The sequence below is a fragment of the Electrophorus electricus genome, chromosome 2 (genome assembly GCF_041902795.1).
Source record: "Electrophorus electricus isolate QZ-2024a chromosome 2, ASM4190279v1, whole genome shotgun sequence".
NCBI lineage: Eukaryota > Metazoa > Chordata > Actinopteri > Gymnotiformes > Gymnotidae > Electrophorus > Electrophorus electricus.
This window is the reverse complement of record NC_137498.1, coordinates 42,584,235-42,609,587: the sequence shown is the minus strand read 5'-3', so window position 1 is coordinate 42,609,587 and position 25,353 is coordinate 42,584,235. Positions and strand designations below refer to the sequence as shown.

The 25,353-nt window shown below is 42.6% G+C and overlaps 2 protein-coding genes across 3 annotated transcripts in view; both read right to left on the bottom strand.

Moving 5' to 3' along the window:
- Nucleotides 1–18: 18 nt before the first annotated feature.
- Nucleotides 19–16,452, bottom strand: syt11a (synaptotagmin XIa). The gene is made up of 4 exons (XM_027030570.3): nt 16,108–16,452; nt 6,270–7,144; nt 4,144–4,264; nt 19–3,906 (listed from the first exon to the last, which is right to left on the bottom strand). Exons 1-4 carry the CDS (start codon nt 16,139–16,141, stop codon nt 3,596–3,598), a joined length of 1,341 nt encoding a protein of 446 aa, XP_026886371.2. The 5' UTR covers nt 16,142–16,452; the 3' UTR covers nt 19–3,595.
- A 120-nt stretch (nt 16,453–16,572) lies between these two features.
- Nucleotides 16,573–25,353, bottom strand: part of smad10a (SMAD family member 10a) — an 18,469-nt gene continuing 9,688 nt past the window's right edge. For both annotated transcript variants that reach the window (XM_035528825.2, XM_081704867.1), the window contains 3 exons: nt 24,446–24,614; nt 23,732–23,870; nt 16,573–20,126 (listed from right to left, as the gene is read on the bottom strand). In XM_035528825.2, the coding sequence (XP_035384718.1) occupies nt 19,915–20,126; nt 23,732–23,870; nt 24,446–24,614 (520 nt within the window). In that variant the 3' untranslated portion in view covers nt 16,573–19,914. The remainder of the gene's footprint in view (nt 20,127–23,731; nt 23,871–24,445; nt 24,615–25,353) is intronic.

Below are 25,353 nucleotides of genomic sequence, written 5' to 3'. Positions count from 1 at the left end.
AGAAGTCCAGATGCCAAGTATAGTGAGTCAGTTTTTGATTTTATTTGCACGTCCATTGTGTTAACAAATTCAACATACAATACAAGTCTGCATTAGTGTAACATTTAGCATGGACTTATAAGAGCGTAGTGCACGTTACGTGTCCTGAAAAGCATTTTCCTCCACAGTAAAACATACCGACTTTGCATTATGGAGTTGGGCCAACAATACAAGGAGGTCTAATTAAAATACTCTTTTAAAATCTCAGTTTATTCTACAACAGACAACAACAAATAACTCTGGGAGGCTGAGCTCAGGGGGCAAAGGGGGGGCAGTAGCCAATAAAATAAATAAACAAATAAAAACAAAAACAACAAATTTACACCCAGAGAACCCATCGCCTTTTGAGGGAGAGGGGTATTAGTATGTGTGCGTGTTTTTTTTGTGTGTACGTGTGTGTGTGTGTGTGTGTGTGTGTGTTTTAGGATTACTTTAGTAATTAATTTAAAATGTGCTCTGAAAGTTGCCAACCATTTTGCAGGGCTTGTTACTGTCAAATGTAACATTCAGCTCCCATTGACCCAGACATCCACTAAAGCTGGGGTATGTCACCCATGAATACAGGCTCACGCAGGAAATGATTTGCCACATATAAGAGTTCACCACATGCACTGCCTCTAATGAAGCAAGTTATATCTACACTTTTGTGAGTGGAAACTGAATCAAAGGTCTGTCAAAGAACAATGTGTGTGATTGTGAAGAATTGTAATTCCTCATCTGACCTTATGCCATCTTATGGAAAACAATAAATGGAAATTAATGGTCTATCTCTATTAGCAGAAGAAAGTTAGATGCAGTAAACATTAATGAGTATTTATTACACACTATGACACACAGATATGAGCCTCTACCTTCCTGAAACTGTAATAGAATGAACTCCTGTCCTCAGTTCTTATGCTGACACTACAAACACCAGTATCTCTCTCTTGCTCTCTCTCCTGTTCATGCAGTATCATTATTCTTAAATCACACACACACACACACACACACACACACACACACACTCCTTCATCAGGACTGGGCCCAGATGTAACTGCTTGGGACATGTCAGTGATCGGTGTTGAAGCCGATGTGCTCTGAGTTATGTTCCTTCTCCATCATCAGTGTTAAATTCAGTTTGTGCATGAGACTCTCTTACTGACATCCTCTTAAAGAGATAAAGGAGAAAAGGTGTCAATCCAGTTAACCTGACATTTTTATATCTGCAGCTGTGGGAAGTGAATACAACATGCTGTACCTTGTCTTTGATATGGGGACTTAGGCCTCATCACAAGTATTTGGTACCCTCCATATTGTTTTCTGTAATGACATATTTTTAAAAATCTAAAAGTGCAAATATCTGCCTAAATCTGCATATTTATTTTCATTTTCAGAGTTCTAATCACTATTTTGAAAATTAGTGATGAAATATAAGATAAGTATATAAGTATTAATGTAAAGTCCATGTGCACTATATGGGCTTGAGAAGGCCATCAGCTGAATTTTAACAAACATTCTAATGAAACTATATATATATATATATATATATATATATATATATATATATATATATATATATATATATATATATATATATATATATATATATAGAGTTATTTTAGTTCTGTAAGAAAAAGCATGCCATAGGCTACAGAAATGGGAACCTCTTATTATACAATTTGTACATTTTGCTACAAGAAATAGTAAAAGCAGGCAAAGAAACAAAGTGTCCTTTAAAAAACACACACGCACACACACACACACCCATTCCATGTGGATATAGACCAGGAGAATATGGAGTGGTGCAGGTAAAGCCAGTATCTCCTCCAGCTGTGATGACACCCATGTTTATATCTGGGCCTGAGTGCAGTATCTGGAGGAAAGGTTTCTAATTGGCTCAGGCACCAGGCTGGCAGGGAACCCACCCGACCAGGCTGGGCTCCAGTCTCTGTCTTGTTTTTTAAGTAGTTATGTAAGAACAGAATAAACTAGCCTAGTGTTTTGGGTTTTTTTTTTTGTTTGTTTGTTTTTTTAAACATTTTATAAAGGACAGCTAAATTTAGCATATAGAGGCCAGTACCCAACTTACTACAACTAACAATTGTTCTACATTATTTTAAAATGTTCTTTTACTTGTTGTCTCTTCTCTGTGGATTACCAGGATTACCAGTGTCTTCAAAAAGAAAACAGAGAGAAACAGACCAGCGCAACCTTTTAAATGTACAAAAACGAGGTGGAGTCACTTAAACTCTCAAGTATCTGACATCAAGCTTCAGATGTTTTGGTGTGATAAACTAAAAAATCTATTTTTCTTTCTTTTTTTGCAGCAGGAATTTACATGTAGAGTTCAGCTCTCTGCTGCTGTCCCTCATTCTTCCTGCTTCTGTCTGTCCAGCCAGGTATAGGCTGGTGGAGGAGGACGGGACACATTGCAGGCTGAGAAGATGAAAGGATGGTAAGGGAGGACTTGAAACTGGGACAACTGAGAATCTTTCACCCTGAAAATGGGCCATCCACCCTGGATGAAAAACTGTTGCTATAAAAACTTAAAAACTTGTATTTCGGTCTTCAGCAGACTACTCTTAACATGCTAGTTGACAGGTTACCATGACGGGATCTGTAGTTCTGTGGGTCAACACACAAACGGTAAATAAATAGGTTTTACCTCAAGGTTTTATATTTTATGTTGATATGTCAACAATTTCTGTAAAAAGAAAAGGTGTTGGGAAATGTTGGGAAAGATGTTGCAAGCATGGTGGCACATGACAACAAAGATTCCTGTGTGATATTTTGGAGATAAGGACACAAGCAATTATTTTCCTTTTTTAGTAATAAATGCTTAGCTAGTTTTTCTAAAGAGAGGCCGTCATAGCCTGAGTCACTGTATATGACTCCTTTCATAGGTTCAGTAAAGTCATCTTCCACACTGGATCTCCCCCCAAGCTGTTTGCTTCCACTCTCACAGCTGTTAAACACAATAACTCATGAACTGATCTGTCTAGGTAAGTGCAGATGTGTGGAAAGAATCAAGGGGTCACTTCATAAATGGACACTGTCACTCGTGCTACCTAACCCATGCAATGTATTCATGTGAGTGCAGCTAAGAGGGTGGGGCTACAGCTAAGACAGCAGGGCTATGGATGCACCTATGAGCAGGTGTGTGGGGAGAGGCCCACAGGGTTCTTGCAGGTGGAGTATTTCTTCCTCAAGGACATAATAAACCCCCAAATCCCCACAAAGTCACATGTTGACTTGGATATACTCAAATAAATATGTGGACTGTCTCTGCTGCAACTGATTCACTGAAGTCCTTTGCAGTCTTTTCCAGTCCATCTTTTCAGACATCTCCTCCTTAGCAGTCAGTCAGTGACCGCACAAGCTGATATGCATGTACGGACATGAGCACACAGACACATACACACACATACATTGGGCTTTGAGTGATAAAAGGATGTGTTATCTGGAATCTTTGTCTAAGGTGTCAAATTAAGGGTATGTATGACACACTCTGGTCACATTTGGCCTGTGGGGGAGGGGCCAGTGCTCAAGGGGAGGGACTAATACTCAGGGGGAGGGGCTAGTAGTCAGACAGATTGTGCCACTTGGCAATCTGGCGCCGTGGGTTGTCGCATACTTCCCTCCAGTGGGTGACGCCCGAGGGAATGGGGCTCTGCCCTCCCAGCACCACTCGGCCAATCACCTCGTTCTTGGTGGTGCGGTCGAAGTCGATGACCAGGAACTCCACTGAGATGTCGGGCATGAGCTCGGTGGGCACATCGTAGATGAAGGACTCATTAAAGGTGGGATTGAGTGTGCACTTCTTCACGTGGGTCTTCTTCTTGGCCATGCGCTTGCGTCCATAGAACACGTTCACCTTCACGTACGGGTCTGCGGGGGCACAGGAGTGAGGTGAATATGCGTGCGCGTGCGTGTCTGTGTGTGCGTGCGCATGCATGCGTGTCTGCGTGTGAGTGCATGCATGTGTGATTGTGTGCGTGTGATTGTGTGTGTGTGTGTGCGCATTTGTGTGTGATTGTGTGTGTGCATGTGTGTGATTATATGTGTGTGTGCATGCATGTGTGATTATGTGTGTGTGTGTATGTGTGTGTGTGTGTGTGTACTCACTGCCAGGTAGGCTGGTGATATCCATCGTGGGCAGGTGTTTGGCTTTGAGCACTACCACATTCAGCCTGTGAGTGGCAGGCTGGTAGGAGAGAGACACCAGCAGTTCCCCGCGACTTTCACACTGCAGAAAGGAGCAGACATCAGCGCACACATGCTAAGACACAGTCATACCACCATACACACATATGGGTATACTGGCACACACACACACACACACACACACACACACATGCTCAAACCAGGTTGGAAACAGGTTGAAAGGACAAAGACCACAATTTGTCCCAAAGACACAAGATGGTTCATTAGAATTTTAAACAGCAATTCTGATGGAAAAATGTGGACATTCATATACCTTCTATAGAGGCTGATCTGATCCACTGTGTTTAAGGTCTCTCTCAAGTTGAGCATTTCAGTGTTAGTTCTGGCTATCACCATAGCAACTCACAGTGGGTGGCAGCCTGAAGCTGAGCTTGAACTCGGGACAAAAACTTGGGAGTCTATTTGTGTGTCTGTGTCTGTGTATGTTTGTGTGTGTGTGTGTGTGTGTGTTTGTGTGTGTGTGTGAGAAAGAGAGAGAGAGTGTCCAGGTTTGAGTGGTGATGGAAAGTCCTAAGTGATGACAGATGATTCCAAAAGCATACCATTTCCACATGGAGTTCACTATTAATATTAACTATATTAATAAGCATTAATTTGTCTTCTGTTATCATGAAACACCACTATTTGTATTCTGTTTCTGATCTCACACTGCAGTAAATACCATGCCAATTACAGGAGTTTATATGTGACTATGTTTTTATGTGTGTTTCTGTGTCTGTGTGTGTACATGTAAGAGCGCACCCACACATGTGAGTGTGTACACTAAACATTTCTAACCTTGTATGCCTGCTGACAGGAGCTTATGTACCAAACAGCCTGTAGTTCATAAGAAAGCCACGAGCAGTACAGATGACAGGATTACTAACTACATCTCCTATGATGCAATGGTGGATGATCTCTTATGATGCTGTTAGGTAACAGTGAGACCCCCAATAGTCCTTGCCTATAGAGGCAAGGACTGTATGATACACATTTTACATATTTACATATAATTTGATATTTTCCCCATAAAATTTCCTGTCATGGATCTACTGGCACGGGAGTTCCACTTTCTATGTCTTGCATGAATGGCTGTATCTGTGCTTTATGTATTGTTAAGTATGTGTGTGTGAGTGTGCGTGACTGTGTGGTCATCTGTGAGTGTGTGTGTGTGTGTGTGTGTGCATGTATGAGTATGGAGCTGGTTCCTGTGTGGAGGCTTATATGTCCTTCAGTTTTCAGTGGTAACACAGACTTCTGGTAACACACTCTATACACACTTTCTCTATACACAATCTATACACACTCTCTCTATGCACAATCTATACAAACTTTCTCTATACACACTCTATACACAATCTCTATATACACACTTTATACACACTCTATACACAATCTATACACACTCTCTCTGCATAATCTATACATTCTCTCTATACACACTCTATACACAATTTATACACAATCTATACACATTCTCTATACACACTCTCTATACACACTCTATAGACACTATACACACTCTCTGTACACCATCTATACATACTCTCTCGATACACAGTCTATACACTCTCTATGCACAATCTATACGCATTCTCTCTATACACACTCTGTACACAATTTATACACAATCTATACATTCTCTCTATACACACTCTATATACACAATCTCTATATACACACTCTATACACATTCTCTCTATACACACTTTCTCTATACACACTCTATACACACTCTCTCTATACACACTCTATACACACTCTATACACACTCTCTCTATACACACTCTACACAATTTATACACAATCTATACACATTCTCTCTATACACACTCTCTCTATACACACTCTTTACACACTCTCTCTATACACACTCTCTCTTCATTGCCACACCAGCCTAATGGGGTCTCAATCAATACCCACTCCCACCAGTCATTCCAGGCTTACAAATGTGTTTGTGTGTGTGTGTGTGTGTGTGTGTGTGTGTGTGTGTGTGTGTGTGTGTGTGTGTGTGTGTGTGTGTGTGTATGTGTGTGTGAGATTCTCACCTGTATGTTCCTCTTGGTGATGTCCTGGGTAATGTTCACCTTGCCTGTGCTTGGGTCCACACCAGCGAGCGGCACCATTGCCTCACCGATCACGTCGTCCCGCGCAAACCGGTCGAAGCTCAACACCAGGAAGTGGAGTGTGAGCTCCGGCAGTGAGCTGAAGGGCACACCATAGAATGTGAACGTCTCGTCGAATGCAGGCTCCAACGTCCTGCGCAGCACGCGGGTCTTCACGCGGTGCTTCTTCTCCGGCAGGATGGTCATCTTCACATAGGGGTCAGAGCTGCTTGTCTGCTCATCCACGGCTGGCAGGCCGCTCGCACCCACGACGGTCACCACCAGCGCCTTCTTGGGGAAGTTGTAGTCAACCACAAGGCTGAGCACGCCCAGGGGGAGAAAGGTGGGCCCAAACGGGGTGGGCGTCTTACTGGCCGTCTCACTGCTGCTGCTCGAGCTCCTCTCCAGGCAGCAATAATCCGCTCGCACAGGCAGCGCCCTCTCCAGCCTGGGAGGAGCGTCTGGGGGAACAAGATGGTTCATCTGAAGCTGGGCACCACTCTCGGGGTCGGTGTCCACCAATAGAGTGCTGGCCTTGTTGGAGCAGTAGGACCATGCCCCTAGGGCGGAGCGACGGCCTACACGAATGATCTTCTTGCTGTTGTTTAGGGTCTCGGGGTAGATGCTAATGCCCTTCAGCAGGTGAATGAACCTGTAGGGCGGATTGGTGGGCGGGTCATAGGGCCCGCTCGTCAGCTTGAAGCTGCCTGTCATTTGACGATAGTGACGCTGACAGCAAGTCCAGAGGAAGATGGCTACGGTCACCATGACAACCAGAACCCCTGCACCAAGGAATCCCGCCAAGACAGGAGAGACCTCTGTGTGTGTGTGTGTGTGTGTGTGTGTGTTTGTGTGTGTGTGTGAGAGAGAGAGAGAGAGAGAGAGAGAGAGAGAGAGAGAGAGAGATTAGCAATACAAAATAGTGTCTTTCAGACTGTCACTGTTTTTAGTCCAGATGTAGATATCAAACATGCATGCCTAAAAGAAACATAAACCATATAATCTTTTGACACTGTTGTGCTTAACAAAAAATGAGTGCTCTGTAGTAGTGTACATAGAGTGTGATGTCTGTGGTGTGTTCTGTAGTAATGCATGTACAGTGTGATGTCTGTGGTGTGTTCTGTAGTAATGCATGTACAGTGTGATGTCTGTGGTGTGTTCTGTAGTAATGCATGTACAGTGTGATGTCTGTGGTGTGTTCTGTAGTAATGCATGTACAGTGTGATGTCTGTGGTGTGTTCTGTAGTAATGCATGTACAGTGTGATGTCTGTGGTGTGTTCTGTAGTAATGCATGTACAGTGTGATGTCTGTGGTGTGTTCTGTAGTAATGCATGTACAGTGTGATGTCTGTGGTGTGTTCTGTAGTAATGCATGTACAGTGTGATGTCTGTGGTGTGTTCTGTAGTAATGCATGTACAGTGTGATGTCTGTGGTGTGTTCTGTGTGGTGTGTGGCACCAAATAGAAGGAACAGCTGGTACATCCCACCAGTCCCTCTAAGCAGCACTGGCCCGGGCAGCAGGTAAGAGAGTCCAGCCCAATTAAATATGGGACATGGATACAGAGGCGTGCACCACACTGCACCTCACTTCTATGCCATATGGATCAAGACAAAGCAATGACAGTGATCGAAACAGGAACACAGGACCGTGCAACATTAACATCATTTTGTACTTCAAGCTGCAGGCTTGTGGCTGCGTGATGTACTAAGTGCTCCCTGCTGCGCCTGCTTGGCCCCTGGCTGCTATCTGCTCATTTCCGAACAGTTTCCTGCCTGCTGGAGCAGATGCTGATGGACTCTAATGCACTGGATTCTGAGAGCAGCACTTCACTTTCTCATCAGCAAGGCCCTGCGGCGAAGACTGAAAGGAGATATACTGGTAAAAGACACCTGGGTATCATTTCCAGAAAATGCTGCCAGTCAAATCTGCCTGGTGTATTTATAGCGAAGCTACAACACCATGCTTCCAGGGAGGAAAGCGTGGGCCACTGTGCCAGCGCTCTTTGTTTGGCCAGTTTACTGATGCATTCGTCTCATTGAAATGATGCTCAGTTCTGAGCTGTCAGGGCCTGAGAAAACTAAGCCTAGTGACAGGGCCTGCTCATGCCCCAAGGGCCTGGGGATAAAATCAGTAGATGCCCTTCAGTAGTACACCATTCAGTAGTAGGCCATTCAGTATTAGATCATTCATTAGTAGGTTATTCAGTAGGGGGCCATTCAGTAGTAGGCAATTCAGTAAGGATCATTCAGTAGTCTGTGTAAACCAGACAATGCTGAGCCCAGCTAACCTCATCATTATCATCATTATCACCATCATCATCATCATCATCATCATCCTTGCTTGTCAAGCTTTCATAACTTTTATTACTTTCATGACTTATACAAGGCCCTCCATGATCATCTCACACTGCAGTGGAGTCAGCCTGACAGGCTCCATTCACCATGACGTCTGTCTCCTCTCATCTCCCTTTATCTGCCCTTTCTCTCCCCTTCTCTCGTCCTCTTTCTTTCTCACTGGTCCCCCCTTCTTCTGGGGTCTGTGTGCTGAGACCCCCTTCCTGCCCATCAGTTGCCATGGCAACAGCAGGACCATTCCGGTCTTGGGCACAGAGAGCTGATTGGAATTCTTACTGGAGCTCCAAGTCTGTGTGCTGGTGGGAACAGGGTGGGTCTTAGAGATTGGCACAAAACAGCCAGCAAAGGGGAACACCCGAACCATGGAGGTCAACCCTCCATGACCTACACCTGAAGAGAGTAATCCAGCAAGAGCACATTTGCAACCAGTTCACCAGCGTGGCCACAGAAATACACCTTAAAACAACATGGACACTGACTTCCACATGAATTTAACATACAGTCAGCAGAATGACAGGAAGTGCAGGTCAACCCCACTGGGCTCTTACATTAGAACAACATCAGGTTGCCCATGTCCTAATACTAGGATGAAAACAAATTCAGATGTTTGGTAATACATACAGTTTACAGCCAGGCAAAAGCTGTGCATGTAGACCACTGCTAAAAAAGCTAATTGTGATATTAACAAATCATAATTGTTAACTAAAGCATTTCCCAGTGGTAATCCAAAATGCCCTTGCTGTTTCTGAAATGAAAGCTATTCTTGCATGAATGGATGTGTAAACAGTCAAAACTTTATTGGATATCACTTTAATGCAAGCTTGGCTAATAAAGTAGAACAGGTTTTCAGTGAAGCCTCCCTCAGTTAGTCTGCTAAAGCTAACAAAAGACAAACACACACACACACACACACACAAAATCAAACAGCCACACCTGCACATAAACATACACACAGACACAAAAAATACACTTCTAAACCCTTCTAATCAGAGATAACACCAATAAAAACTGCACCAATCCGATACCAATATCTTGCATTTGAATGTCGCGGTGTATCGATACCAATCTGATTATATTTCATTAAAAACCACTGTGGAGCTGCGGTTCAGTTGTTTGTATTAAAATGAGATTGCTAGAATAGTTTGCCTGCTTTATCTGAAAACTGCTTTATCTTTTACTGAAAACAACTGTAGTTCCACATCAACTTACTACTGACATTATTGTTCTTTTTGTGCATCTCAGCGGTAAATCACTGTTCTAGCCAGTACACTCCTCACACATGCTAGCCACTATATCAGCACACAGAGATGGGCTACCTGTACTGCCTACTCTCTTGGTTTTAAGAGCTAGCTGTACCGCGAAGTCTCTGGTTTTAAGCAGTGGTCACAACCGGTAGAAATGTAATCTCATAATTACAAGATGGTTATTTCTTTCTACCCAAACTTTGAACTTTACTTTACAGCCAAACTGGAAATAAAGCTGATTCTTAACAACCAACCTGGCTTTTACCACATGACCTGCTCAGACTAGCCTGGCTGTTATCACGTGACCTGCTCAGACTAACCTGGCTGTTACCACGTGACCTGCTCAGACTAACCTGGCTGTTACCACGTGACCTGCTCAGACTAGCCTAGCTGTTACCACATCACCTTTTACCCATATTGGATCCAACATCTATTGCTGATATCAACCCAATTCCGAGTGAATTCTGGAGTGAAGTGCCTAAGTACTTCTAACCATAACGTCTGTAGGGAGCCCTGCACTTCTCTTAGGCCCCTGTACTCAGCCAACATTTCTAAACTTCTGAGCTGACACATTTTCTAAGAAGAACCATGAGTACCACTGTCAAAAAAAAACTTAGAAGAACACCATGACTGATAAACAAAACAAAAAAAAAGTATATTTCAACTTGTGGGCCCAACACTGACATGCGTGTATTTTACACATGAAAAGTTACAAAGGAGCTGAAACAAACATGTACACACACACACACACACACACACACACATTCATGACAAATACTCAAACAGATGCACAGCATACTGTAATTAAATGTATAATGTACAGATATACAGAATAATGTACAGAAGCTTCCTTATGTCTGGTCAGGTGCTTCATATTACCCTGTACCCAAAATGCCTTGCTCTCATAGTAGAGGAGTAAAGCACTGGACAATAGTTCACATGGCTTGGGCAGAAATGTGGGGGGGGGTCAGAAGAGTTCAGAAGAGGGTCGCAGGGTTCAGAAGAGCTGGCAGACTTAAGAGTTTCTCAAACTACAATTTCTTTTTATACTCTATTGATTTCTTTAAATGGATTGTTTCAGCTACATTTTCAGGATAGGCACAACAAACAACAAAACATAGACATTCCTTTAGAGTTAAAAAGAAAAAATAATAAATCATAATATATTGAAGAATGCAGTACATTTATGGCATTTACCTAAGCAACCTACAATGATGACTGAACACAACTTGAGTAATTGAGGGTTAAGGGTTTTGCTCAGGGGTCTAACAGTGGGAATTTAGCAGTGGTGGGGCTTGAACCAGCAACCTTCTGATTACCAGTCAATTCCAATTCCAATTAGAAGTCAAGTATTTATATATAATTTATATTACACACTTCCAAAGGTTTTAAATCTGAGTACATTTTCACAGGGAATGAAAGAGTGTCCTTTCCTCCACACCGCATTTATTGCATGTGTCTGGATTACTGTCATTAATCTGGTGTAAAGAGGGAGTAATATACACCCACATAATCCATTTGCAATGAACCAGCCCCAATCCCCTTGCCTCCACCACTGAGCCACACCCCTCTGTTTTGCATATTCACGCTTAAGGGTGGGGTGTCCTGATTTATGTGGTATAGAGAGGTAGGGTGAAGTTTCAAGTCTGCATGGTACTCCAAATGGAGAGTTTCAGAGGCACCTTCCGAACAGAGTGCTATGAGAAATTTCCAAGAATGCCCTGGAATTGAACTGAAGTCTAGAATTAATAAACTGGCATTGAGCATTTTGATGTAACATTTTCCGTTCTTCATCTTAAATTTTTATATTCTAATGTCTGCTCCAAGCTATGCTTTTTTCACTGAAGATTCCTTAGAATTATTTTCTAAAATATTGTATATATAGGTTACCTGGCCAGGGCAGAGATTTAAGATTTTTCAAGTATGGATAAAGATGATTTGTGAAAAAATGTGTGTGCTTCTGTGATGTAAGAATAAAATTCCTAATCTGTACATATTTAAATGTTTGCAGGACTATAATACCTCTTTAAATGTATGTTTTCATCATTCTGATCACCAACTCTGGATTGATTTGAGACTCTTGAATGGCCTTACACTTATACTGACCAAAGTCCCTCACTTTGCTCAGCCCTGTGTAAGGCCAGGAGCCCTTCTGCCTGGAGGGAAGGTTTGGTTCCCCATAGTAGCCTGGAGGGGTGCACAAATATGTCTGAACTTTGTGCCACACAGTATTCTCCAGTGCTTTTGAACTGATTCTGACTTCCTAGAGGCAGAACAGCATATGGGCCTGTCAGCTTTGCTCTTGGGTTGCAGCTCCTGAACACGGGTACTTGCTGGCAGTGGAACGATATTTAATAAGCCCTAGGCCAGCTTTTAACATACTTATCTATCCCCAACCCAACTCATTTGAGTGATCTAACTCTCATATTCTCCTACTTCCTCTCTCTCTCTCTCTCTCTCTCTCTCTCTCTCTCTCTCTCTCTCTCTCTCTCTCTCTGTTCATCTGACCCCACCCAACTCTTCTACAGACAAAGGCTGGACATCTCCTCTGTTTGATTAGTCACTGCTGCCCCTGCGGAACATGATGTCACATGATGTCTCTTTTTTTGGCAGCACCTTCTAAAGGCAGCTGCTCCCGTTGCTTAGACACAACCCCTCAACGGGAGAGAGGCAGGGGAGGAGCAGCCGATCGCTCCTTCTCAGAGGGACTATGTGCTGCTGCTCTATGCATATGCCACCTACACCCTATTAGCTTATACTTAGTTTCACACATTTTAGCCATTAATTAGAGGACTGGGCATGTCAGTGGTATCTTTTTTGGTCATAATGCTGTGGTTTCTGAGTTAATAAGGTCATATCTGGATTGCTTGATTCTCAGTTCACAATTTGTAATTTGGATTTGTGTGAACAGATGAGGAGGGCAGGCACTGTCATCGCTATCATCAGCATCTTCGTCAGCATCACCATCATCACCATCATCATCACTGCCTCCTTAGTGCCACACTCATACGATTACACGCAAAGACTGTGTGGGTACCAGTAATTATTACGCATGAATTAATTGAACCTGTTAATCACCGGAGTGTGGAGGAGAAGAGAGAGAAGACGAAGAGAAAAGGGCCCCCTCACACACACACACACACACACACACACACATATATGGCACAAGACTGCATTTCTGACAGACTGTGAGCAGAGTCCCCAGTGCTAGATAACTGCATGCAGTGATGAGCTGGTCTGCAGTGTGGACGCAGTTTCTCCAGTCTCTGTGTAACTCTGCTGCAGTCCTCTCTGTTCATGGGCCCAAAAGCCTGGTTAGCCTCTTCAGCATTTCCTCTAACAAGAGCAGCAGGGTGAGGTGCTACTCTGGAAACATACAGCTTTGGCGGGCACTTTGCTGAGAGCCGCAGCCCAGCAGGGACACAGAGAGGCTTGTTACTGTGAGACAACAGCACCCCATGTCTCCCCATTACAATTCTGCCTGTTGTTCATCTAATACATAATACAGAATGTGCACACACACACACACACACACACGAAATCATGCATTTTGTGAAGTCATGGACATTGTCCGTCCAATCGAGACACTCTCAGAGAGGACAGGACATTAGATTTATATTGATTTGTTTTGAATAAATGAACCTGATGATCCAGTCTCTCACCGTCATGTCATGCTGTGTACTGTCAGAAACAAAAGAGCATTAGCTACATTTATTTGTCAGAAACCTGACATCAGGTTTGTGTTAAAAAACAACACAATAAAACAACATGGATGTTGGGAACATGTCAGCATGGTCAGCTGAAGTCATATGGTAAGAATGTAAGAAACCAACAGTACTTCTTTGTCTGTAGGGACAGAGCCCTTCAGCTCACACTGCTAAGCAGCTATAAAATCAGTACTGTTGCAGTTCAATATAATAAAAGGCCTCTCAAATAATACCAGTTAAGGTCTCTTGAGGTGAACCAGTCTTGCGTAGGTCTAACTTCAGACCGGTCTGTAGTTGATTTCAGACCAGCCCAGGGTTGGTCTCAGACCAGTCTATAGTCAGTGTCACAACAGAACAGTCCGAATCTGGTCACTCCCATCTTTTTTGGTCAAGTTAGTCTAAGACCCGTCTAGAGTCTCAAATCAACCCAGAGTTGATCTCTGACCAGTCTAGAATCAGTCTCAGACCAGTCCAGTTTCTCTTGGCTCTACAGTCTTTTCCTCACAGTTCCTACACTGTGGGGTCTGTTCCAAAACACCCGGGAGATGTGTTTTAAATATGTGACGCTGCCTTCATCACACGCATCAAGCAATACATGCATAATCCACACTGCTTGGCTCCCCACTCCTACTGTGTCAGTGCAAATTAAGGAGAAACACAGTTTCTTCTATTACCATATAATACATATTTTGTATTAATTATTTAGTAAATCAAGCAAAAAAGTCAGTAAATGTTTGGGTGTCTCATACATTTTCAAAAATAGTTTTAAATTATTCTTTAGATTTTACAGGAAAAATTAATATCTTTTAACCAAGATGTCACTTTCTTTTGTTTAATCAAAACCTCTTTTTTTCAAATAAACCTAACCAATCTAAAACAAAAATGAGTATTAAAAATGTTATTTGAGGTGTTGTGGAAATATAGTTATATAATAATAGTTAACTCAGTAAGGACCATTCGAATAAATTCAGTTCCCTTAAAATGGGTTTTAGATTGAGAGATTGAGGTTTCAATCGCTAATCCAATATTGTAGATTGGTGTTTTCTGGAGTGAAGGGATTAGCTAAAAATTATTATTTATTATTAAGTCATTAACAGTTATGGTTAGGGTTAAATTCCTGTGACTTTCACCAGAATTAGATTTATGTTTATTTATTTAATTTTTTAAAAAATGTATTAACTTTTATTTCACCAAGCATGTTACACCGACAAGGAACGTGTATTTGTCCTAGTGATTGCATACATGTATGACATAGCATACGAAGCATACTATCAAGACAAGTACATGGGATCAGGTACCAAGTATTTCAAAAAGACAGCTGATATTTACCCAAGGAAGGAACAAAAGCAATAATAAAAATATAATATAATAAATAAATAAATATATAAATGAATTACAATTCGTATACAAGGAGGAAATCTGTAGTGACTTTGATTTGACAGTGCTGAGAAACTGTATGCAAACAGCCTACAACAAGCTTACAGTGTAGCATAAAATCATACATTTTGACTAATTTCAGTTAATTTATAATAATAATAATAATAATAATAATAATAATAATACACTGTTTAATTAGACAGTAATAATGTAGTAATAAAGTCGCAAAGCAGAAAAAAATGGAGACAAAATCGCATTAAATATAACAACCACAGAGCAGCGCCGTCCTTATCCTTCATGTTGAGTTTTGGGCCCCTGGAGGTTTTACCTAAACAATGTGACCAGAACAGGGCCAGCTGATGCCTTGCACGCGAACAGACATAACGTCATTCTCTGAAGCGCACAACCACCGGGGACGCAGATGAGGAGGCAGCGATGGCTCATCCCCCGATCTATTATGTGCCCAAAAAACCCACCTTAAACCTGCTAATGGTGTCACGATTTGTCCATAACACCTAAATCCATGCACACATGCGGAGTTAACACACTCCGTTCTTTCAGCGTTTGTATATTGGAAGCGATAACGGTCTAACCTGGAAAGTCAACGATTTAACGCGACAAAAACATTCAAAACCAGCGGAAGGCGCTACGTTTTCGCCTACAGTTCACACGTTTTCACATTTCTGTCTAAAACAGTATATTTGAAAGAAACATTTCATGCTCTGTGCGCAACTCTATATTATAAAATTAATTTGCACTTTATAAACTTACGCTTCAGAGTCAACAATTAACCTTTTTAAAGAAACAACCCAGTTCTTTGTTGTTGAATGTGACAAGATAATGGTATATGTACTAGCCTAGCCAAATAGTAGACTGTATTTCTTCAATTAGGCCTGGTGGAAAAATTAGCCTCGTTGGGCCTAGAAGGCTGTTTTCTGTTTAAACACACCCCGAATGTTACTTTAAATTAATTAGTTAATGGCAGCGCTGCAAAGCCATGGAGTGTGGACAGAGAGCTACATTAAATCACAGCCTCTAAAGGCGCGATTTTAGAAAGTCTGACCACTGCCTAAATGAAAATATGCCATTTTACTCACCATAGGTGGGTCGTAAATTGGTCTTCTCAGCCATTTTAAAGGTCCAACTGGGCTGCGTTCAGAAAACAAAAATAACTAAATAAAAACGAAAAAAAATTTTTTTTAATTCCACAGTCTATTTTATTTCCATGAATGGCGCCTTCATTCCGCTCTCTCGTGCTTCTGGGTGAGTGATCAGACTGCGTGTCGTAGGCTGTGTTCTTTCTCGCGTGCTGCTCTTGGACGTGTTCGGGAACGCGCCCACCTCCTCTCCTCCGCTCGAGCCACAAATGATGCTCAGAGCGGATGCAGCGCTACGTCGGCATCGAAAGCGCATTAGCGCCTCCCAAAGACGACACATGTCGTGTTTGTGCAGTGTGCTGTTCTGTAAGATAAGCACTTAAGGCCTATACAATGCAGTTTTCGTAATTGCAAATATAAAAATAAATGTAAGAAAATATGACTTAAAATATTACGATCTCAGAATATCTGTATCAAAATGATTTTACTTAACTTTGGTGTACAGTCAACATACAGGATCAGAATGTCCTTTAACAATAAAATAATTATAATTACAACAGTGATTGAATTGAACAATATCAATAAAATAGTCATTTTTTTACACCAGATAACATACTGATAAATACTTGTAAGAATACATGGAATGCTTTAGATCTCATTTTCCAGTTGAATGATTGTCATTTTACTGACTCACATATTTCAATCATGTTACAACATTATAAAGGAAGTTGCAAGGGGGTAGACAGTTAAATTTTGAAAATGGCTACCCTCCTGAAAAACCAGGCCTACTAAAAGAAATTTTATATTTTGGGTACAATAGAACACCAAATATACTCTAGATTAACTAGTGCAGAAGGAACTAACTCAGCATCTGAGGTGACAATCTACATTTAAAAAGAAAATGTACTTTCACCTGATGATGGCAGCTGCTGTAGGTCTGAATCTTACTTTACCTGGCTTTAAGGCAAAACAAACTGGACAATAAATGATTGACCTATTGTCTAATATCACTGGTTAATGTGTTTGAATGGGTCTTGTTTTTCAGTTACAGCAATAAGCAAGCTATGAAGTACTGGAATTTAAATCTAATCTAGTTCTATTTTATAATAGTTTTCATCTTAAAATCACTAAATTACATGTTAATACACTAATCATTTGTGTATTAAAAGTTATGTACACGATAAAGCAGAGCTGAATGAATTTGTTGAAGCAGACTTCAAGCTCAGAGAACGAAAAATATTCATCACTAATTGCACGTAAGAATGCAAGCACTCACTGCCTTTGTAATCTGAATTTAAAGTACAAGTTTTAACCAAAGTTTTCATTTCCCCAGTGCAACACAGCACAAAGGCACTCACCAAACAACAAGCATACCTGACACCTAAATTCAACAACATAGTAAAGAAAAAATAAAAATAAAAAAACAACAAGGTGAAATGCATAAATAGTGTGACTGTATTTAAAGGCTTGTAATTGTCTTTATGACCTGAGCCAGCACTTGATCCACCCTGCAGAAGGACTGGGAGACAGTATCGTTTGCACTGTCCAATTACACCCGGTCTGTTAAGAAGAAATCGTTTATAAATGAAACCTGAAAGCTCTCTAGCACTGGTAGATATGTGAAGTAGTTACATCCCAAACACACTGGGGGCGCCCTTGTTGGCATACCAACCGTTAACACACCAAAAACCAAGTCAGTGAAAAGGACTTAATGCAAGATAAAATCTTGAAGTGTAAGTGATTTTTGAATTGTAAAACAAAATAGAGAAAGGCACAAAGATTATTATGCAAAAAAAAAACAAAACCAAAAAACCAAAAGCAAAAGCCAAATATGATTTAGGTCTATGTCTCCCTATAAATTCCCATGATTACAGTGACATAATCTGCAATTATTATACCATTGTTTATCTGACCACATACAATCTGTAAAAATACTGTTATGTTTAATTCTACCTGCTATGTATTTTGATCAGCTTATTCTGTTAAAAACACTTAACTGGTGTTGTAGGTCTCTCCCTCACAATGGCATATAGTTCCTGTAGAAGCTCTCCAACAGTCCTTGTGTCTGCCATCCTACACAGTTCACCGCCAGCCAAAAAACCTTACAACACCTGCTTTTATACACACATGCTTCACCTCTAGAAGATGTCATGACCCTGATTGGTTGGTTTGGGCATGAAGACCTCAGCTCAGAAGTGAGAAGACAGGAGCTCCTGGAATACGGTGGGTGACCGCTGCTAAGAATGAAATGTACAACTCATGACTAAGAATAAAACGTACAACTCAAAACAGGAAGTACCTCAGATGAACAGCTGACTTGACTCAGTGAATACTGGCTACAATTTAAAGAGCGAAGAGTTTCTGTCTTCCCATGGAAAAGTGTATTCCCACTCCACCCAGCAGTACAGGAAACACTGGCATAGAAAATTAAACTCACAAGACTTTCAAGCTAAAAGAAAGAAAAGGTCCTGGTTTGCACTCAGTTAGTGGGTGTAACCCTGTCTTACATGTCTGTTCCATCACCTGAACCTCCCTCGATACTGATTTGGTTAAAGCATGAGGTGAGTTTATGAAAGCAGGTAATGGAGGATACCAGACACATTTTGGCATATAAAGTTCCACTGGGTTCATGCTAGATTATGATGAGGTATTCTGGCTTTGGTGAATCGTACACCACATGGCAAACGATTTGGTTACAAACACAAAACTGCGTCACCACAAATACTAACATCACCATTTTAAAGCTGAACAATTTTGTCTTCTTCTTTATCTTTTTTCTTTTCTTGTATTTTTCCTTTTTTTGGTATGAAAATAAAGAGGCTCAGAGGACCCGCGAGACGGCTGGAGACCAGCTATGTTGCGCACGAGCAAGCCAGGGAGACGGGACCCCTTGCACAGGATGCTGATGTGGAGACACGGAGATGCCTGGGATTCCATCCGGCTCTCCATCGGTCCAGGTGTCTGAGAGAGTTCCTGAATGGTTTAGCCCCCGCTGAGTTGGCTTTTCGTCACTCACACGGAATGCTTGCCACCTGAAGTCCAGACTCAAAAGCAACGCACTGGCTGCAGCTCTGGGAACGTTACCACATGCCCTGGCAACCATGCAGTGAGAGTGCTGGCGTCCGTGTGAGTGGGCCAGGAGTGTTGATGTCATGACAGGCACATCTGCTTGCCGGTCACCTTAGAACACGTTGTGCATGTATGTGCAGGTGTGTGTGTGTGTGTGTGTGTGTGTGTGTGTGTGTGTGTGTGAGAGACAAGGTTAAAAGTGTTCCCTCTCGGTATTGCAAACCTGCTGCGTTTGGTGTGTATTATTACTGTAATTAGGTGATATGTAATGCTGGAGAGGTGTACAGACAGTAAAGCTATTTCCCTGAACTTAATCCGCAATCAACCCGTGGAAACTTGCATTAATCCAATGTACATGCATCTGCTCTGCAAAGGAAAGTCTCAAGTCCCTTCAAAGGGGAACAAAAATGAGGAAATGAAGAAAGAGGGGCCGCATTTGGATTATGATGGACAATACAGAACAAAACGGAGGCTGCTTGTAGTGTGTAACATATGGTCTGTGTTTGTGTGCGTGCGCACATGTGTGTGTTTAAGTGTGCTTGTGTGTGAGTTTGTGTCTGCTTGAGTTAGTAAACAAGTGTGTGAAGATGTACATATGTGTGTTTGTGTGTGTATCTAGTGAGTGTGTGAGTGTGGGCAAGCATGTGTGTCTGCTCGAGTAAGTAAACACATGTGTCAAGGTGTAGCTGTGAGTGCTTGTGTGTGTGTGCGTGTGTGTGTGGATCTTTCTCCCTGTTCTCAGTTGGAAGGGCCGGGGTCTGCCAGTGGCATGGTGTGTAGCACCTCGTCCAGCAGCTGCAGGGCACGGTGTAGATGCACCTCCACCCAGCAGGGGGTATGCTTGATGCTCTGGCGTGGGTAGTCAGGCCCCCAGCCCTTAACGAAGCTCAGACGCAGGATGCAGAGACGTCGCAGGTCATCCACGCCAATCCCCGCCGCTGCAGACAGACCTGCAGACCATGGGAGCCATGATCAAAGTCATGCACTACTCTACATACTGTATCCAATAACAGCATATTAAAAAGACATAAAATGTACATAGGTAGTATTAGAGTGAAAGAGAGAGAGAGAGAGAGAGAGAGAGAGAGAGAGAGAGAGAGAGAGAAAGATAAAGACAAAGAGACCAAAGATGGTGCCTGGATAAGGAAGAAATACAATAATATTCCCATAAAGGAAGCAATGAAGTCTGCTAAGCAAAGGTTAACAAAGGCATGCAGACTGCAGAGATACCCAAAAGAAGCCACATCAATGAACGATTGAAAGTGTCTTCTCAGTCACAGAGCAGCACTCTGACCAGGATCCAAAGCTGACACAGCAGAGTCCAAGAGCATATGGGAGCATGAATCATCACACAACACCAGGGCTGAGTCCTTAAGAGCATATGGGAGCATGAATCATCACACCACACAAGGGCTGAGTCCTTAAGAGCATATGGGAGAATGAATCATCACACAACACCAGTGCTGAGTCCTTAAGAGACCTCAAAGCAGAGCACCTCAATCTCCCAGAGCAGGAAACAGTCAGCATTCCAACAGCAGACATCTAAGAGCAGGTCAGGAACAAGAAGAACTGAACAGCACCCAGGACTGACATGACCCATGACCGGCTAAAGAAACTGACAGCTCTGTATGTTCAACTAGCAGAAAAAAATGAATCTGCTGGTAACTACCAGCTCTCATCCGATCAGGCTATCACAAGGCAGGACAGTTCTGGTCATCAAGGACCCCAACAAGGGCCAAACACCATCAAAGTACAGACCAGTAACATACCTGTCCACACCACGTACGCTCCTGTCAGAAATACCAGCCATCAATCTGATTGAACATATATGTAAGTATATGAGCACTGCTCAAAAGGGGTTTGGAATCAACAACAGAAATAAGCACCACCTACTGACAGCTGTCCACCAGTCCTCCATGACCAGACAGAGCTGTCCTCCAGGACTCCAGGACCAGACAGAGCTGTCTTCCAAGGCTCCAGGACCAGATATACATGTCCAACAGAGCGCCAGGACCAGACAGAGCTGTCCACCAGAGCTCCAGGACCAGACAGGAAAACCTCAGCATTCTTTGGACAGACTACAAGAAAGCATATGACTCAATGCCACATGCCTGGATACCTGAATGTCCAGCCCTGTATAAGTCAATAAGACCATAAGGGACTTTATCTAGAATTCAGAGGAACACTGAAGAGCAACACTAGAAACTAACTCAAGGATACCTGCCCAGGTGTCAAAGTGTGGAATATACCAAGGAGATGTACTCTACCCACTGCTGTTCTGCAGAGACCTGAATCTTTCCAGCCAGCTTTTCAGTAAGCGTGGTTATGGGTACAGATTCAGGAGTGGAACTACCATCAGCCTCCTCCTGTACATGGACGACATCAAGCTGATGGAAAGGAACACAGACCAGGATCTACAACAAGGACATAGCAGTGCCATTCAGGATGGAGAATTGTGGTCAGCTGAAAAAGTGATCAGGACAGTGGGAATGGAACTTCCACAAGGCCATATAACAGAATCAGTCAGCTACGAATACGTAGGGGTCCTCCAATCTCACAGGAACCAAGAGGCAGAAACGAAGAGGACAGCAACATTCAAGCACCTCCACGGGGTAAGACGGGTCCTCGAGCTTCAAGTTTCAATGATTTATTGCCATATTAGTCATTGCTTAACTGAGAAGAATTTGTTTCAGTGCTGCAAGCATGCACACCTCTGACACCCACTGTCTAAAAAAAACCTAAAACACATTAAAAGACATCAGAAAAACTCATAAAATCATTAGACATAAGATGGTCTACTTAAGATGGTTGACACAAGATGCACTGTAACCTTTTACCAGAAGGGAGCAGTTTAAAAAGGTCCTGTGATTGGGGTGAAACCATCTGCATGCATTTTTAATGCATTCTTCTTAATGCTGATGTATCTAGAGGCAAAAGATGGGAGTTCACAACCAATGAATTTAGTAGCAGTACGCCCCACCTTCTCTAATCGTTCTCTCTCGTCTGCATTATCTGCATTACCATACCAAACACATACTGAAAGGGTCAACACCCTTTCCCCCACTGTTCTGGAAAAGTGTAGCAGGCCGGCTTTGGGCCCACCAGAACTTCTAAATCTGTCTTACAAGCCTGGAAGGTCCTAAAGTCAACTGAATCTGAATTTGATATACAGTGAGTATAAAAAAGGACACAAGCAGGCTTGGGCTGCTAATGTAGAAATTTTAGAAAATAAAAAATATTATTTTAGCGATGTATAAGGTGCCTGAGAAAACCTGAGAAAAACTGCAATCTCTTGTCAATCATTTTATGAGATCCTCCTCAACACCCCATCACCCCGTCTCTGTCTGTTTGGCTAAGAAACCTTGCTGGGATCCATTAAGCGCCCTGCACTACCAGATGCTTGTACTCTAGAGAAAAAAACACACTGTCTATCCATAAAAACAATTGTAATAAACTAAGAGTTCACATTATAGAATAGAAAATAGAAAGAATTATTATATTAAATTTATTAGTGCCATAATTATAAAATTCAAAGAGAAAGAAGTGATCTATTCTTTCTGAACTTTAGAAACATATGGAAATATGTTATTATTTAAGCATATACATTTTCTAACATAAACTAGTTTCACCTTCTAAACTTCAGAAGCAATGTTCCACAGCACACTGATGAAAAACCTTTGGAAACTTCATGTGCAGTGTGTATATATGCAGTGTAAGTGTCTGTGTGCAGTGCAGGTGTGTCTGTGCGCAGTGTGGGTGTCTCTGTGTGTCTCTGTGTGCAGTGCGGGTGTCTCTGTGTGTCTCTGTGTGCTGTGTGGGTGTCTCTATGTGTCTCTATGTGCAGTGCGGGTGTCTCTGAGCACAGTGCAGTTGTGTCTGTGTGTCTCTGAGCGCAGTGCAGTTGTGTCTGTGTGTCTCTGTGTGTCTGCTGGGAGGGTTTCTTTGCATGTCTCTGTGCTCAGAGTGGGTGTCTCTGTATGCTCTGTGGGTTTCTTTGCATCTCTTTGTGCAGTGCAGATGTCTCTATGTGTCTCTGTGTGCTGGGAGGGTGTCTCTGTGTGTCTCTGTGTGCTGGGAGGGTGTCTCTGTGTGTCTCTGTGTGCTGTGTAGGTGTCTCTATGTGTCTCTGTGTGCTGGGAGGGTGTCTCTGTGTGTCTCTGTGTGCTGGGAGGGTGTCTCTGTGTGTCTCTGTGTGCTGGAAGGGTGTCTCTGTGTGTCTCTGTGTGCTGTGTAGGTGTCTCTATGTGTCTCTGTGTGCTGGGGGGGTGTCTCTATGAGTCTCTGTGTGCTGGGAGGGTGTCTCTATGTGTCTCTGTGTGCTGGGAGGGTGTCTCTGTGTGTCTCTGTGTGCTGTGTAGGTGTCTCTATGTGTCTCTGTGTGCTGGGGGGGTGTCTCTATGAGTCTCTGTGTGCTGGGAGGGTGTCTCTATGTGTCTCTGTGTGCTGGGAGGGTGTCTCTGTGTGTCTCTGTGTGCTGTGTGGGTGTCTCTATGTGTCTCTGTGTGCTGGGAGAGTGTGTCTGTGTGTCTCTGTGCAGTGCGGGCGAGGTTCTCACTGATAGCAGGTGCGATGCCCCCCACACTGCCAGGGCCTGGGATGTTTCCTGCCACGGCAGCAGCCTGGGCAGCAGCGGCTGCCTGTGCCGTGGCAGCCTGCTGCTGCATCTGCCGGTGACACTGCCTGAGGTCAAACACCTGAAGAGAACACACCTGTATGAGCTGTGTGTAAACTAAGAATCACAAACAACTCATGATAGATCTGCTTCATATGCACGACACAGAAATATTCATTTAAAAATTGAAACAGCAGTGCAACAGTCAAATAAAGTCAAAAGACATATTGCAGAGGTAAGAGTAAATTGCCACACACTAACAATGTTTGCTGTGCACTGCGTAAGTGTTTAAGACTAGAAACTGGAGCCCCAGCACCCAGCTGAGAGCTTCCATTCTGGGATCTGTCCAGTGCTTCATAAACACACACAGGTTGAGGGATCCATGGTGAATAGCTTCTGATTAAATCTACCAGACTGTGCATTTGCCACGGGTAACCCAACATGCTGTTGTTAATCCAGTCCATATCTTTAAATCTGAACTGAACCCTGACCCTTGGCTTAACCCTGACAATGACCTTTACCCTGAGCCTTTCAAATTTAAACCTCAACCAAACTCTAACCATAGCCTTAACTTTGATAATGACCCTGATCCAGATTCCATTGCCTAATCCTGACCCAAAATCTAACCCTATGACCTACAGGTCATGCCCCTCTGACCTTGATGTAGGCACCCGGGTAGATCTTGTGCACGGCGTCTCCTGGTGCCCTGCCTGCCTCTCGGTCCAGGTAGTAGCTCTGGACGAAGACGGCATGGTCGCTAAGACAACGCATCCACACATCACCCTCACCCCGACACTCCAGCTGTACTCCTTTACCTATGTGCAACCTGTCAACAAACACAAACACACACACACACACACACACACACACACACACACACACACACACACACACACACACACACACACACACACACATATATATATATATTTCCTTTAGGTGAGTAACTGCAATATACTGTAGTAAAAGATGTAAAGGTCACAATTGCAGTGAACTACAGAAGAAACAGGACATTTTGGACAGAGGTGCTTCATCAGCTGTGCAAGTAAGTTTTGGAAGTTCTAGGAGGTCAAATCAGTGCTTAACATCAAAATGGTAGATGAGTTTCTATGGTTTGTAGAATGTAGATCAGTTCTCAGTCCTCAGGTTTCCTAACTTCTTTGTTGCCATAACAACAACTGACAATACAAACAGATCCATCATTAATGCATAGTGCATTATTATAAAAATGGCTTGTCACCGGATATGACAAATCCTTCATTCTCGAAGGTGTTCAGCTGATGTATTGATGCACTGTTGATTACAACTCCGTCATGATGCATGAGGAGGAAAGGGTGATAACAGCTGTTCTTTTGGGCTGGTTATTTAATAAATAACCAGCCCAATAAATGTTAATAAATGTACATGTACCACATCCAGAGTTATTATCTGAATGGTCATTTATATCATGCCTGACGAACATGTCTTTGATGTTTTTGTCTCGTCTGCAGGAGATTAGTGGAGGATCTTTAGAAATATGGTCTCTGCATCGTCCTGAAGGATTCTGAAGTGTTGAAGTATATTAA

What these genes read in the sequence shown, in the direction of transcription:
- syt11a (XM_027030570.3), bottom strand. Translation starts at nt 16,141, where the DNA reads ATGGCTGAGAAGACCAATTTACGACCCACCTATG. An exon ending in CAATTTACGACCCACCTATG is followed by an intron (nt 7,145 to 16,107) that starts GTGAGTAAAATG and finishes ACACACACACAG; the next exon opens with AGGTCTCTCCTGTCTTGGCG. An exon ending in TATCACCAGCCTACCTGGCA is followed by an intron (nt 3,907 to 4,143) that starts GTGAGTACACAC and finishes GTGCCCCCGCAG; the next exon opens with ACCCGTACGTGAAGGTGAAC.